General features: G+C 37.1%; 1 protein-coding gene and 1 pseudogene across 2 annotated transcripts in view; one reads left to right on the top strand and one right to left on the bottom strand.

Moving 5' to 3' along the window:
• Window positions 1-37: 37 nt before the first annotated feature.
• Window positions 38-3205, bottom strand: LOC107589581 (aldose 1-epimerase-like; annotated as a pseudogene).
• A 1875-nt stretch (window positions 3206-5080) lies between these two features.
• The window catches only part of LOC107589558 (atlastin-2-like), a 16735-nt gene continuing 7103 nt past the window's right edge, over window positions 5081-14712 (top strand). The window contains exons 1-9 of one of the 2 annotated variants that reach the window (XM_016278047.1): window positions 5081-5234; window positions 8391-8731; window positions 9898-10032; window positions 10121-10225; window positions 10305-10355; window positions 10434-10490; window positions 13546-13638; window positions 13715-13853; window positions 13927-14054. In XM_016278047.1, coding sequence (XP_016133533.1) covers window positions 5162-5234; window positions 8391-8731; window positions 9898-10032; window positions 10121-10225; window positions 10305-10355; window positions 10434-10490; window positions 13546-13638; window positions 13715-13853; window positions 13927-14054 — 1122 coding nt within the window. In that variant the 5' untranslated portion in view covers window positions 5081-5161. The remainder of the gene's footprint in view (window positions 5235-8390; window positions 8732-9897; window positions 10033-10120; window positions 10226-10304; window positions 10356-10433; window positions 10491-13545; window positions 13639-13714; window positions 13854-13926; window positions 14055-14712) is intronic. The other variant, XM_016278046.1, reaches the window with a different exon arrangement.

Genomic DNA, 14712 nt, shown 5'->3' with positions numbered 1-14712 from the left:
ACATATGACCTGTATTTTGGGGTTGGTAAGATTGTTTTTAACGTTTCTGAAAGAGGTCTCATGCTCACAGAGGCTCTATTTATTTGTATAATAAATAAATCATATTTTGAAATATTATTTCAATTTAATAAAATAGCAGTATTAAAAATAAAATCTTACCGACCTCAAACTTTGCATTATCATGTGCCACCGCTTTGTTTTGTCTGAATTAAAATGTACTTTTAATTCAGTTACCTGGTTAACAGCATCTGGACACTTTTGGGTCTCTAAACAGAAGGCACTGTGTTTGGAGTAAGCAGCTCCACCCTTTCCTTTCAATGTCCCATCCAGGAAGTTAGAGGTGTAGAACTGAACCCCAGGCTGTGTAGTGCTCACCTCCAGAACACGACCCGTCCCAGGATGCACCACTCTACTCAGACCAACACGTGCAGCCGTATTAATGCACATAAAGGGTAATCACGTGGGCTCAATAATCCAATTGAAATAACACAGGCTACCGTGCACATTTTCGCTCCAGTGGTGGATCACCAGGTAAACAGAGAGAAGTTGTGATAAAAGCCTGGACCAGGCAGCTCTTCCAGTCTAGAGCCCAAGAGGACAAGCTTTCTCAGGTCAAACAGGGTCTTCTCCACAGGTTTCACCTCCCCTGTTACATTGTAACAAAACCATATTTGACAGGTCCTGGTTACAGAAGTTTAAAAGATCGAATTCTCTAAAATAAACAATGTGATAAAAATACCAGTCGGGATCACTGTATCATCCACAGGCAGGTACGACTCAGCTGAGATGGTCACCTCATGGTCGTAAATGTTTGGTGTCCCCTGCAGAATTTAGGATATGAAATATCATTTATTGATAGTAGGAATACACCTGTTGTGTCCACAAAACTCATGCAGCCTTTAACCATGCAGTGTAAGACGAGGTTTATAAACTGTGTCCTTGTAGCCCTACCTGTCCAGCCAGGTTGAAGTATGAATGGTTGGTGAGGTTGATGGGTGTAGTACGGTCAGTCTGTGCATGGTACAGCACACTCAGTGTGTTCTTCTCCAGCCTGTAGGTGACAGAAGCGTTTAGGTTCCCAGGATAACCCTCATCACCATCTGGACTGAAGTGACTCAGCTTCACTCGTTATCCACTGCCTCTGTGGTCCACACGGCCTACAACACACAAACGCCCTTAATGCGATGCCTACAATCATGCCTGCTGACTCAAATAACATACCATATAATGAAGCTTAATTTGGACCATTTCAGATTCATACATGTTTGTTTACCTTGTCAAAGCTCTTCAGTCCTCCATGCAGAGCATTGGGTCCATTGTTTATAGCCAGTTCATATTCCTTCTCATCTACCACAAACCGGCCCTTAGCAATGCGGTTTGCAACCCGGCCAACCACAGCTCCAAAGTAGCGAGGGTTTGAGAGATATCCTAGAATGAAATAAAGGGCATTAAGCATTAGTTTCATTCTGTATATCTATAGTTAAGTCTAGTGATCGATATATCGATTAATAGGCCAACATTTGGTTATTCTGGGATCATCGGCCTATAACATAACCATAACTGCATGTCTGATTACAGGAGTGGTTCTCAACCTTTGGCCACAACAATATTCAAAGGCCTGACTCTCCTAGTAAAATACATTTCAAGAATTCAGAAGTTTAAAGAGTTGAATATTCTGCAAGCTTCCCTCACTTTTTAACCAATGAATTTGCATGGCTTGAAGAATTTTACAACTATTTTTACTCACAGTTTCTACCTGATCAAATATTTTAGAGCTCGGCAAACAATTTCAAATTCTTAATAAAAGTGTCCATGGCATTTTTAAGATTTTATTCATTTACATGACTTTTCCAGGTCTAGAAATCACACTTTTTATATCCATATATTCATCATGTATCCAGGTTTTTCAAGACCGTAGGAATTTTGGTTGTTGAGGGGATGAAGTCAAAGAAGAAATATCATGATTTTTAGTTGTTTAGCTTATTTTTAAAGCTTGTTTTGACTTATTTAAAATCATTTGAAGTCTTCTTGAGGCTTACTTGGAAGTTTGCTGCAGATCCCCTGCTTAAGAACCACTTATGTTTATTTCAGAAAAGTCTTTAAAAGTACACATCTGTTTTCAAAGATTTTTGCGAATTAAGTAAATATTGTGCATTTGTTCAATCAATTCTCTGCATTTGCATGCATCTGTAGGAATGTCTCATTTGCTTTAATTATTAATATTACATCAGCTATACTGCTTTCTAAATATTGGTACAATTAGTCTTTTAAAATCATAAATTGGTCGACAGTTAAAGACTTTTTTCAGCAGCTTTTCTACTGTAGTTGGCACAGCTGCTGCGTCGTTCAGTGCTGTTTAATATGATATAGCCTACATATAATATTTATAATCAGATTCTGATAATGGCTATACTATTTTACATATTGCTGAGTGGCTCGGACTTTCTTTTTGAAGCAAACTCTTTGATAAAAACCAAATGTTTCAAATGTTTTAGACTGAATTAAAGAATATAAAAAATAAGATGTTTTATTATAGTTTGTTCTTTTTTTAAAATACATTGATTTATTACAATTGTTTTATTGAAACATTTTATTACTAAAATTAAATCCGAAATCCCTGGAAATGAAACAAATGAGTCAATTGCTGACATTCAGGAATAGTTTAGGGCTATAAAATGAATGTGGAGTCAACAGCTTAATTGGATCAATTGGTATTTGGGAGAATTTCATAGGAAATGTCTTGACTAACTTGCATAATGAAATGTTTTATCAACTGGATGTTCCACAAAACTAGAATTAATCTAAAAAAAAAATTCTAATTGCTATTTAAGAGAAACAGCTGAGATATAACCGAATCATTATTGAATCTTCTCCTTTTTCTTTCTTTCTTTCTGTATGGACTGTGGCCACATCTGGCGAGGAATAAGCAGAGAAGTCGGTCGCAAACATCTGCCATTCATAATAACTAAACTCTTTCCGCCTCTGATTTCCCATGGACTGAATGCATGAACTTGCCTTCTAAATCATCGTATCCTAACACTATATCCGCGCTTTGGCCGCTGCGATCCGGTGTGCTGAGGGACTTGGTCCCGCAGCCCAGAGAGAGGCTCTCCGCAGTCACAGCGCCGGAGCGCAGGCGCCAGCTCTCCACGGGACCCACGGGACCCGGTGCTGGGCCGCACTGCTCTTTACACACCTCAATCATCAAATCTCAGCAAAAAACATATTTTATATATGTTAATTTAGATTTGTTTGTAAAATAATATGCATGATATAATATTAAAATATAAATAACTGTATTTTTAAATGCATTGCATTATTAAAAACTTACACATTTTTGAATGATTTCAATTTAAGTTTTTTTTAATAACTAGTAATTCTACACATTCTCAACTAATATGCTTTAAGCAGTGCATTAGTAGTTAGTCAGTATGCTACACTCTAAGAAAAGTCTAAAAATAAGGCACAATCTACTATGTTAATATGAATGAATTTTCCGTAATGGTTTTTTAACTGCATTTTAAATTACGCATTGTGTTTTCGGGTTACAATGGATGATGTCCTGAAAAATTTCCATTTTCTTACAGTGTACTAACTGATCAACAATCGCAGGTACAAGCTACTAACAAGGTGTATCATAAATGAACAATTATTCAATTATCAAATTATTCAATTATTAAGTTGAACAATTGCAAATAGCAGCTAACTCAATTCACGTGATGTGTGTACGGCTAGGCGTCTGTGGTTTCCTCTTTTTGTGTAATTTGGATGGGAAATGTGTGCCTTTTTATTGTCCGAGTCACTTATCAAAAGTTGCTAAAGGTTGCCAAATCAATTTTTTAAAAGTGCTAAATTTGTTGCTAGGTGCTTTTGGAAGAAAAAGTTGCTAGGGTAGTCTGAAAAGTTGCTAAATTTAGCAACAAAGGACAACAGGACTCACAGCTCCACCACTGAAATGAACGTTACAACACGGCAGTACAAATGACTACATCTTCAGTTAATAAACTACAAAGTACCGCCCACTGTGTCCGAATCCCTTCTATCAATTGCGAGTGAGTAAATAGTTTGCTGGTGTTGTACTGCCACCATCTGGATTGGAGCAGTACTGCGCATATATACACGTGGCCTGCTCTGCAATATGCACGTATGAACCATTTTAATTTAAACTTTAAACGTTGATATTAAAATGCATTAAACTTATAAAATGCTTTTTTTTTTTAAATCGCACGTTGCACATGAATAAAAACAATATTGAAAAAAAGATTGCAAAACAACATCGTTTTTTTTCTTTCAAAAATAAGTTTTCAGAACAACTTATCTGCTGTCTTGTAATTATCAGCTGCTTTACTACATTAATAGTATAAAACAAAACAATCTTTGTGGGATTTGATGAGGACCAATAAGTGCAGCACGCTGAAGATCTGATAATATTGATCTAGAATACTAATTATAATGAAATTACAACAACATTTGATTAATCGGTAATTATTGTAGTTGCTATTTGTTTTGTTTAATTTAGCAGTGCCATTTGCTGACAGCTTTCTTCGTTTTTTTTTTCATTAATGAATTATTTTGTGACATTGTGACCTGGAGAGGCATCATATGCAGATGCATTTTAAACGTGTCAGTCTAAAAATAGACCAGTCCTAGATACGCTGTGCCTCTGAGGGTTCCTCCTTTAAATCTTCACACCTCTTTTGTTTCCTATCGTTCAGTTTCTCAGCGAAAATGTGCACAGTGGCATAAGTCTGAGATCACTATAATGTTTTCTCTTTTTTGCCTTTCTTTCCTTTTCTTTTTTTTAAACCACGAATTTGTGTAAAACACGAAGACCGTGTTCTCCAAAGAGATCCCAAGAGCTTCGTTCTTCAGTGGAAGAAAGCTGCCCGTCTGAATCAGTCACACAGTCAGTGCCTCAAATGGACTTTTTTGATGAGTGACATAAACAGTGCAGAATCACGAATGTCCCTTTTGCGTACTTTTTTGTTTATATATCATATTTTCTTGTAAGAGCTGCTCTCTTTTTTATTTTGTCATCCCCACTGACGAACCCGTCTTTGTTTCCCGAACATCTCCGAATGAGTGCACGGAGTCGACATGTGTGCAGTCTGAGGAAACTGGGCTGCGCGACGTCACACAGCGGAGTTAGAGCAGATCCAAGATGGCGGACGTCGGCGGACCGAGGAGTCGGCGCTTCTCAGCGACGAGACAGAAGTGCCACAACTTTGCTGAAGGTGACAGCCTCGTTTCGTGTCGTGTAGCATCGGAAAGCCCGTTCTTCACAAACTCAGTTTGTTGTCCCGGTGCCTGTTCGTTAGTTTGCGTTTTTAATGACCGGTTAAAAGTAAAGAAAACGGGACTTGAACTCGTGTTTTGTCTGGTCACGGTCGAATTTGAGCAGGTGCGAATCAGTTCAGTTTCCCAGACCACAGACGTATATATATATATATCTATCTATATCTATGTCCCAGACCTTCAGCGCTTGTTGACGCGCGTCGCTGGCGAGAGTTGAGGTAGCTGTCAGTGGGAGCACAACGGGTTGTTTATCGGTAAACGGCGGTGTTCTCGGCGAGTTCTTACGCTATTTTTATGCTTGCTATTAGATGGCTTCATTTGCAACCTTGCAAACTTTGGAGCCAGTCTTTCTTATTTCCTCGCTTTGTCTCGGTCGGTCCGTATGCGGTATGCGTTAAACTCCAATATTATGGAGACTCGTGAGTGGAAGTGTATTTGTGAGGTCTGTCAGATCATTTCAGACAGTATTTCACTGCATTCTCCAGCTGCTAGGGATGGGCGATACCACTTATTTAGTTTTCGATACGATACCGATATTTTTCAAGGCAGTATCGTCGATATCGGTACCGATTCGATACAACTTTTAAATTATAAAATGTATTAAATTATTAAATTACTAAGAGTAAAATGGGTAATGATAAGCACTTAACTTTGTTTAAAAATGCATTTTAACATTCAATACGCCTTAATTGTAACTTATTAGGTTATATTTTTGTTTACACATGGTTCAAATGTGTTTTTTGTTTACACATGATTCAAATCTATAAATACTACAGTTGAACTACGGTCACTTTAGTAAAACCATGGTTCATTGTCATAAGGGACTGCCAGTGCCCCAATCCATCCTGCTGTAACGAGCTCAAGAATTTAAAGCGGCAGATGCATGTGCGCTTAGAATTAGCTGTTGCATGCATAAAATGCAACCTTTTTATTCGGACAGTGTATGATTTCTATTAACATTTCAGAATAGAACCTGATCAATCTTATCTTTCGACGTTCAGTTTAAATAACTGTAATTGCACAAACTATGTAGGCTACAATTTCAGTTTGTTTATTGTGAAATAACTCTCCTTCTGTCCCTCTGATAAGCATTGTTCAGGGCTGCCGTTCCCAAAAGCTTTAATGCTTTCTTATGATACTTTTGGGAGACGCAGCCCTGTTTGAATGCACTATCAGAAGTGAGTGAACGCTCTCTGTGATTGATCGGTTCTATCTTGCAACATTTGCGTGTAAAGATGAGCTGGAAAATAGTTCTATCCTACACAATTACTCGCTAACAAAGGTTATTCGTCCAATTCAATGCATATTGTACGCATTATTATTTTTGTTAAATTAACAAAATCACTGGTAAATAAAACACACCTTAGTATCGATATTTTTTGTTTGAGTATCGATACTTTCGATACTCGCGGCAGTATCGATATATCGATACTTTGGATCGATACGCCCATCCCTTGTTATTGACGAGCTCGTCCACGAGCCACTGGGAACTAATGCAACTTTGGTATCTACATTCATACGAGTTGTGCTTCTCGCATGCTCTCTTTAGCTTTAGGGTGATGGATGATGTCCTGTATGCCTGTGTGCTTAGTCTCAGAACTTACCAGGGTAATTTGCCATGTAAATTTACCTTTACGTAGGGCTTGGCTGTTGTGTACAGTAAATCAACATGTGGTGATGTTGAAGTGCGCAGGACAATTATATTAAGTTATCTTTTATCTGTGCAAGTATGTCAGTCAGTTTAAGAACTGATAAGACATAAGCAGGTGTTTATTGTGTTAGATGTTGGTGTCTTGTCTGTCTGAAGTTATGTATCTGAGTTCGTGGTCCACATCAATAATATTTGGCCTTTAAACGGCCTATAACGATGTTATACTTTACCTGTTGTTAGTTTTTAAAGATGGCAACAATTCTACTTTGGATTTAATCAGAGCAAACAAAATATTACAGAATTATGTATGTTAGTAGCACTTTACAGTTTCAGTTATCAAAATTAGTTAACACAAACATGCAATGAACAATACTTCTACAGAATTTATAATTCTTCAAGTTTACTTAAACATTTAATGTGAGCCGAATCCTTTTGACCTTAAATATTTAGTCCCCTTGAGATTTCAAGAATTTAACAGCATATTTGCATGTTCATTCATGGTATTAGCCAATTATTCAGTCTGGCCAACATGAGAGCGTCATAAATCTGAATTGACCTGTACTTGCAGCAGTTTTGAATGGACTGTGCCCTCTCCAGTGTGTCCTTGGTGTGTGTTTGCTCACACTGACACTGCTTGACTCCGTTCCAGTGGCTCTGCTCGGCTGGCCGTGAGCCTGAGGAGACTACAGCGAAAGGGGAGAGAGGGTGTTTGTTTTGTGTTACATGTGTCTTAACCCGAGGACAAAAATGACCAAATTTAGCCCGGTGGCCGAAGGGATCTAGGCTTATCGCAGCTCATGGATAAAGTGCATGGGGTTAAAACAGAGACCCACACTCCTGGAACAGAAAGCAGTAATGAGCTGCTAGTGAAGTGCTGGAAAGCAAAGCTGCAAACGTCAGAAAACCCATGTCTGATCATCAAGGACTGGGTCTCAGTGTGTGGATTTTTCTCATCCATGCTTTTTTGGCTGTTTTGGCCAGTATTGCACAACAAAAGAGGACATTGTGACAGATGCTGAAGCTGCAATAATATATATTGTTTTTAAATATGTAAAATTATTTAAATGTACCAATTACCAGTGTTATTTTAGTATTATTTGTTATATATAATGATATAGTTTTATTAATATTTTGAAATAGCTTTTATTTTTATATTTTAAATATATAAATATATATTTTTTTTTAGTAATTTATGTGCTACTTATGTGCTTACTATTTAAATTTAATTTATGTCAATATTAATTTTGGTTCAGTTTGGTTATTTTTTCAGTTCGTAATTTTAGTGCTTCAACTTAGAAAATGAAATGTGAAATTTTATGTTTTTCCATCTAATATTTATATTTTATTTTATTGTAGCTTTATTGCAGTTAACAAAATGTTTTTAATAGTTGTAGTTAATGATAATAACCTTTCAAAATTAAATTACCCTGTTTTTACCTTACAGATATGAACGGTGTGGAAGATGTTCCATTGTGCCGCCCCGTTGAGATGATGAGCTCACTGGAGGTTCAACACAGCTCTGATACTAATGGAGTGGCACCGTGTGCTGTACAGGAAGAGCTTGAGCCGAAGGAGGACTCGGTTCCTGAGGGGGCTCGACCCATCCAAATTGTAATCACCAATGAGGACGATCATAAGTTTGAGTTGGATGCTGCTGCGTTGGAAAAAATCCTGATGCAGGAACATGTCAAGGATCTCAACGTGGTTGTGGTGTCTGTAGCTGGCGCCTTCCGCAAGGGAAAGTCCTTCCTGCTAGACTTTATGCTGCGTTACATGCATAATCAGGTTAGAACGAACCCCCTTCTACTGATGTAAGTGTATGAGTAGCTGAAAAATTGACATAATATAAGATTTTAAATTAAAATGTGTATATTTTTAAAATGAGAAATTGTATTGAATTGAATTGTTTTTAGTATGATGCAACTAGTCACATTTTATTTTTTTAATCTTCTTTTAATTCACTTTAGTCATATTTTAAAAGCTTATATTTCTTATTTAATTCCTGTTGGGTTTCTAAATATTTTTCAAGAGTCCTCAAAACATTGCTTCAAGAATTGAGGAGAAAATTGTGTTGATCTTAAAGGGGTCATATGATGCGATTTCAAGTTTTCCTTTCTCTTTGGAGTGTTACAAGCTGATTGTGCATAGATAAGATCCCTGAAGTTGCAAAGACTAAAGTCTCAAAACCAAAGAGATATTCTTTATCAAAGTTAAGACTAAATTCTTTATTCAGTCATTAATGTAGTTCCTAATTAGATAGTAGAAAGTATTTCTATCCCCATTTTAAGTTTCTATATTTCACACGTTGAGAAAAATTACATATTTTATCGTTTAGGTGCAAAGTCTGTCTTTTACTAAGCAAATGGTTAATGTACAGGGAAAACACTAGTTTTGTGCCTGTGCAATGACTAGCACAGGCGTTATTTTTTTACAGTAAATCAAGAACATTAATATTAATATATGGTTGCAAAATTGTTACCATATATATATATATATATATATATATATATATATATATATAAATATAATGCGCCATCAATTTTTACAATTCTTTTTAATTAAGATTCTTTAATTTTCTTAATTTTTGTATTTTCCCTGTTTTTACAACAGCTCTAAACACTATAACAATATACAAAATAAGACCGCTAAATTGTGAGGAAAAATAAAGTATTGTCCCTTTTTCAAGGACAGTAAAACTACACGTCAACTACCCATATGCATTCAAATCCGTGAAGCATGAGAGCTCTCAAACATCTGTTAAAAATAAGTCTGAATTATCATTCCTGAGAACAAATTCCTGATGACTCCTATCATCGACATGTCTTAACTTGTGGGCTGCGTCTTGCGTGTATAAAACCAGCTAGGTCACATGGATGTGAGCATGCATGTTTTATTAGATACATCTCAGGACATTCACATGAACATTGTCCTTTGTCTATGTGTCTTTGCAGTCATCTGAGTCATGGATGGGAGGAGACGATGAGCCGTTGACTGGTTTCTCCTGGAGGGGAGGCTGTGAGAGAGAGACTACAGGAATCCAGGCCTGGAGTGAGGTGTTTGTTGTGGAAAAGGAAGATGGAACTAAGGTGGATAGCCGTTCACTTGAATATGTGTATTATGTCACTGTCAAGATATGTTGACTGTGTGATAAAACTAATCTGTGTGTGTCTGAAGGTGGCTGTTCTGCTGGTGGACACTCAGGGAGCCTTTGACAGTCAGTCCACCATCAAAGACTGTGCCACAGTTTTTGCTCTGAGCACCATGACCAGCTCTGTGCAGGTGTGTTGAGGCACATTAGTGGGGGTTAAATAATCATATTAGCATATTAAGTGACCAAAAAAAATCATGTTTGTTTTAGGTTTATAATCTGTCTCAGAATATCCAAGAAGATGATTTGCAGCATCTCCAGGTAACAACTTTCTTTGTTGGTGTACATTGTTAATGTTAATAGTGTGTGTGGGACAGTAACGTCATGCATCTTTTATAGCTTTTCACAGAATATGGTCGACTTGCAATGGAGGAGATCTATGAGAAACCATTTCAGGTAGAAAAGCTGATAATTTCCATGCTGGCCACAAATCAACCTGAATAAGTGACAAAAATTGACACACATGCCTCAGATATAAAAAATACCTCAAAGTGAAATTTACAACCATTATTGAAGAATCAGATCATTTGTTTTGATGAGTTGTATTGCTGTGTATTATATCGCTAAAAAAGAAATATCCCCTCAATATGTTTAAAAAACAATTGTGGCGGGCAAATACTGACTTTTAATAAAAATGTATAAATTCAGACATACACTGGTATACATTTATATATATATACAGTGGAGATCAAAATTAGAGAACAATTTATGAACACTTGATTTATTCAGAAATATTGTAATCTTCATCGTTCAAATTTGAAGGAATTTTAGTTGTGGCTATACTTTGCTAGTAGAACAGTGTTTACAAAACAACCAAGGCCCTTCAGCAAAAAACCATTATTTTGTGGAAAGCCCAGTGATGTTTGAAAGACGGTGAAGTGTAGAGGCCCTTGCTTTGAATGACTTCAGCACATCTGTGGTCACAGAACATCACTAGTTTCTCACGCTGCTCTGGTGTGATCTTGGTCCACTCTTCTTCCAGTCTCTTCCATAGTTTGGTAAATGGAGTTGGTTTCTTAGCCATAACTTTGTCACCAAGGATTTTCCAGAGATTTTTAATCGGGTTGTCAATACCCTGCCATGTATCTGTATAAGAGGCCCAATTCCTACAGCAGAAAACATCCCAAAACCATGACACTTCCTCCTCCACCTTTCACTGACTTCTTTATGCACTCAGGGTTCAGTCTTTGCCCAGTTTGATGCCGAACAAAATGTTTCCCATTAGACCCAAATAAATTAAACTTGCTCTCATCACTAAAGTGAACTTTGGACCAGTTCTCCTCTGTCCACACAACATACTCCTCAGCAAAGCTGAGTCTAGCCTTGAGTCTCTCTGCTGATGAGAGGCTGGGTCACTGCAGAGAGCTCTTTCAGTCCAACTTCACTTAAACGTGCCGAGACAGATCCATACCCTGATCAGTGCTGAACTGGCAAGAAATTCCAGCTGCAGTGTTGAACTGATTCTCCATTGAGAGTTTCTGCATTATCCTCTCTTCTTGTGCATTTGTCTTATGTGGACGACCAGTCTTTTTGGGGGATTGAATTAATTGGTGTCATTGTAAACCTGCAATATTCGAGAAATCAGATTTGGAATGACCAACTTCTCTTGCAACGGCTGAAATCTGGACAACCTGCTGTCGCAGGCTTTCAGTCATCTTAGAGCGGCCTGCCATCTTGCAATCTCAGTGAAAATTAGAGAAATTCTGCCAGTTAAATATGCAATGCCAGAAAATTAAGGAAATTATCACCAGGTGCCAGATTAACACCAATAACTTGGAGGTATCTTTATAGCTGAGTCTAGCCTTGAGTCTCTGCTGATGAGAGGCTGGGTCACTGCAGAGAGCTCTTTCAGTCCAACTTCACTTAAACGTGCCGAGACAGATCCATACCCTGATCAGTGCTGAACTGGCAAGAAATTCCAGCTGCAGTGTTGAACTGATTCCCCATTGAGAGTTTCTGCATTATCCTCTCTTCTTGTGCATTTGTCTTATGTGGACGACCAGTCTTTTTGGGGGATTGAATTAATTGGTGTCATTGTAAACCTGCAATATTCGAGAAATCAGATTTGGAATGACCAACTTCTCTTGCAACGGCTGAAATCTGGACAACCTGCTGTCGCAGGCTTTCAGTCATCTTAGAGCGGCCTGCCATCTTGCAATCTCAGTGAAAATTAGAGAAATTCTGCCAGTTAAATATGCAATGCCAGAAAATTAAGGAAATTATCACCAGGTGCCAGATTAACACCAATAACTTGGAGGTATCTTTAAGTGTTCTCTAATTTTGATCAGAGTTCTTTTTCAAATATCTTATTTAAATTTTTTATACTGTGCTTCAGAATACAAATAATTTATGAAATTAACTGCCTTCCTGTTAGGATAATTTCAAATAGGACCAAGCAGTGGCCTTGAAATTTAGGAAATTATAGGTTGTTCTCTAATTTTGATCAGAGTTCTTTTTCAAATATCTTATTTAAATTTTTTATACTGTGCTTCAGAATACAAATAATTTATGAAATTAACTGCCTTCCTGTTAGGATAATTTCAAATAGGACCAAGCAGTGGCCTTGAAATTTAGGAAATTATAGGTTGTTCTCTAATTTTGATCAGAGTTCTTTTTCAAATATCTTATTTAAATTTTTTATACTGTGCTTCAGAATACAAATAATTTATGAAATTAACTGCCCTCCTGTTAGGATAATTTCAAATAGGACCAAGCAGTGGCCTTGAAATTTAGGAAATTATAGGTTGTTCTCTAATTTTGATCTCCTCTGTGTGTGTGTGTGTGTGTGTAAGTGTAATATTATTATTATTATTTTATTCAGCAAGGACACATTAAATTGATCAAAAGGGACAGTAAAGACCTTTGTAATGTTAAATAATTCTGGGAAAGATGTTTTTCCACAAATATAATCACTACAACTGTTTTCAACTTTGATAATAAGAAATGTTTCTAGAGCAGCAAATCATCATATTAGAATAATTTCTGAAGGATCATGTGACACTGAAGACTGGAGTAATGATGCTAAATATGCAGCTTTGCCATAACAGAAATAAATGACATTTTATTAGTAAATAGAAATAGAAAACATTTCCATTAATAATAATATTTAATAACATTACCGTTTTTACTGTATTTTGGTCAAATAAATGCAGCCTTGGTGGCCATAAAATACTTTTTTCTAAAAAGTCTGATGTGATGAAAAAAATCATACCATTACCATATATTTTCATACCAAAATGATTCACTGTGAAATACTGTTAATTCTGAGGGATAATTTTCTTTATTCTCTGATAGAAAATAAATGAGCTATTTCCTGAATAAATTGGGCATCTGAGCAATTGCCACATCATTGAGATGCATTTTGTTTGAAAAAATTGTTGTGCATGTTTTTTTTTTTCTAGTTTGTGGGAATAAACCTTTAGCTTCACGTTTTTTCTTTACTGTATTCCAGAAACTATTGTTTCTGATCAGAGACTGGTGTTACCCCTACGAGCATGGGTATGGGCTTAAAGGAGGGAGTTGCTTCTTGGACCGGAGACTACAGGTGAGATGAAGCACAGATGAACACGGCTTCACCATGTTGAACGGAGTGTGAGTTATGTTTAATTTGTTCTCTGTAGGTGAAGCAGAATCAACATGAAGAGCTACAGAATGTTAGGAAGCATATTCACAGCTGTTTCTCCAGCATAGGCTGCTTTCTGCTGCCACATCCAGGTCTGAAGGTGGCCACCAACCCTCACTTTGATGGCAGACTGAGAGGTCAGTATGGATTTTCTCTCAGACACAGACATGCACATGCACATCTCAACTCTCATAAACTTTTTTGGAGCAGACATTGATGATGAGTTCAAGAAGGAGCTGCAGAATCTAGTGCCTTTACTGCTGGCACCAGAGAACCTGGTAGAGAAAGAGATCGGTGGAGCTAAAGTCACGTGCAGAGACCTGCTGGAGTACTTCAAGGTCAGATTTGATTAGTTGAGCTGCAATAACAGCTGTAAACACACATCAGATCAGGTCAAACTGAAGAGGCTCTATTCAAGTGTTCCTGGAGTTTTGTGCAGCAAATGATGCAAGTCTTTATTGATATTAAAGCAATAAACTTCTATTTCATTCAATCAGTTACAAGCAGAGCATGTGAGCGAAGCGGAGCGGTGTGATGCTCCGCTACGTTTTCCGCTCTATGGACGTGCGCTCCACTCAGTCGCTCTAACCACCCAAGCAAGCGCTCCGTTAATATTCCGCTCACGCTCACCGTAAACATTCCCGCTCAGATCCCGCTCCGACATAAAATTTCTCTAGTAGGCCTAATTGTTTACTGTTTGTAACGAAATTCTTGGATTATTGTCTAAAATTAAGCATGCTGATAAATAGCAATTATCATGTTTCAGAGCGAAATTCTTACATTCTTCTTAATTTTATTAATTGTAATGTATTAATTAAAATTTATTAAATATATGAATCTAACCTTAGCAAACCTACCTAAAATGCAAAAACTGAAAAAGTGTATTTGATTTTCATTAACTTTATTTCCGTGAAAATAGCTGCAGTTGTTCTGCAATAGAACATTCAAAACAGGCTCATTAAAACACAAACGCACACACACACGAGATGAAATGTG

The sequence above is a fragment of the Sinocyclocheilus grahami genome, unplaced genomic scaffold (genome assembly GCF_001515645.1).
Source record: "Sinocyclocheilus grahami isolate Dianchi unplaced genomic scaffold, SAMN03320097.WGS_v1.1 scaffold117.1, whole genome shotgun sequence".
Lineage (NCBI taxonomy): Eukaryota > Metazoa > Chordata > Actinopteri > Cypriniformes > Cyprinidae > Sinocyclocheilus > Sinocyclocheilus grahami.
The sequence above is the reverse complement of the archived record's forward strand: the minus strand, read 5'-3'. Positions and strand labels throughout refer to the sequence as shown.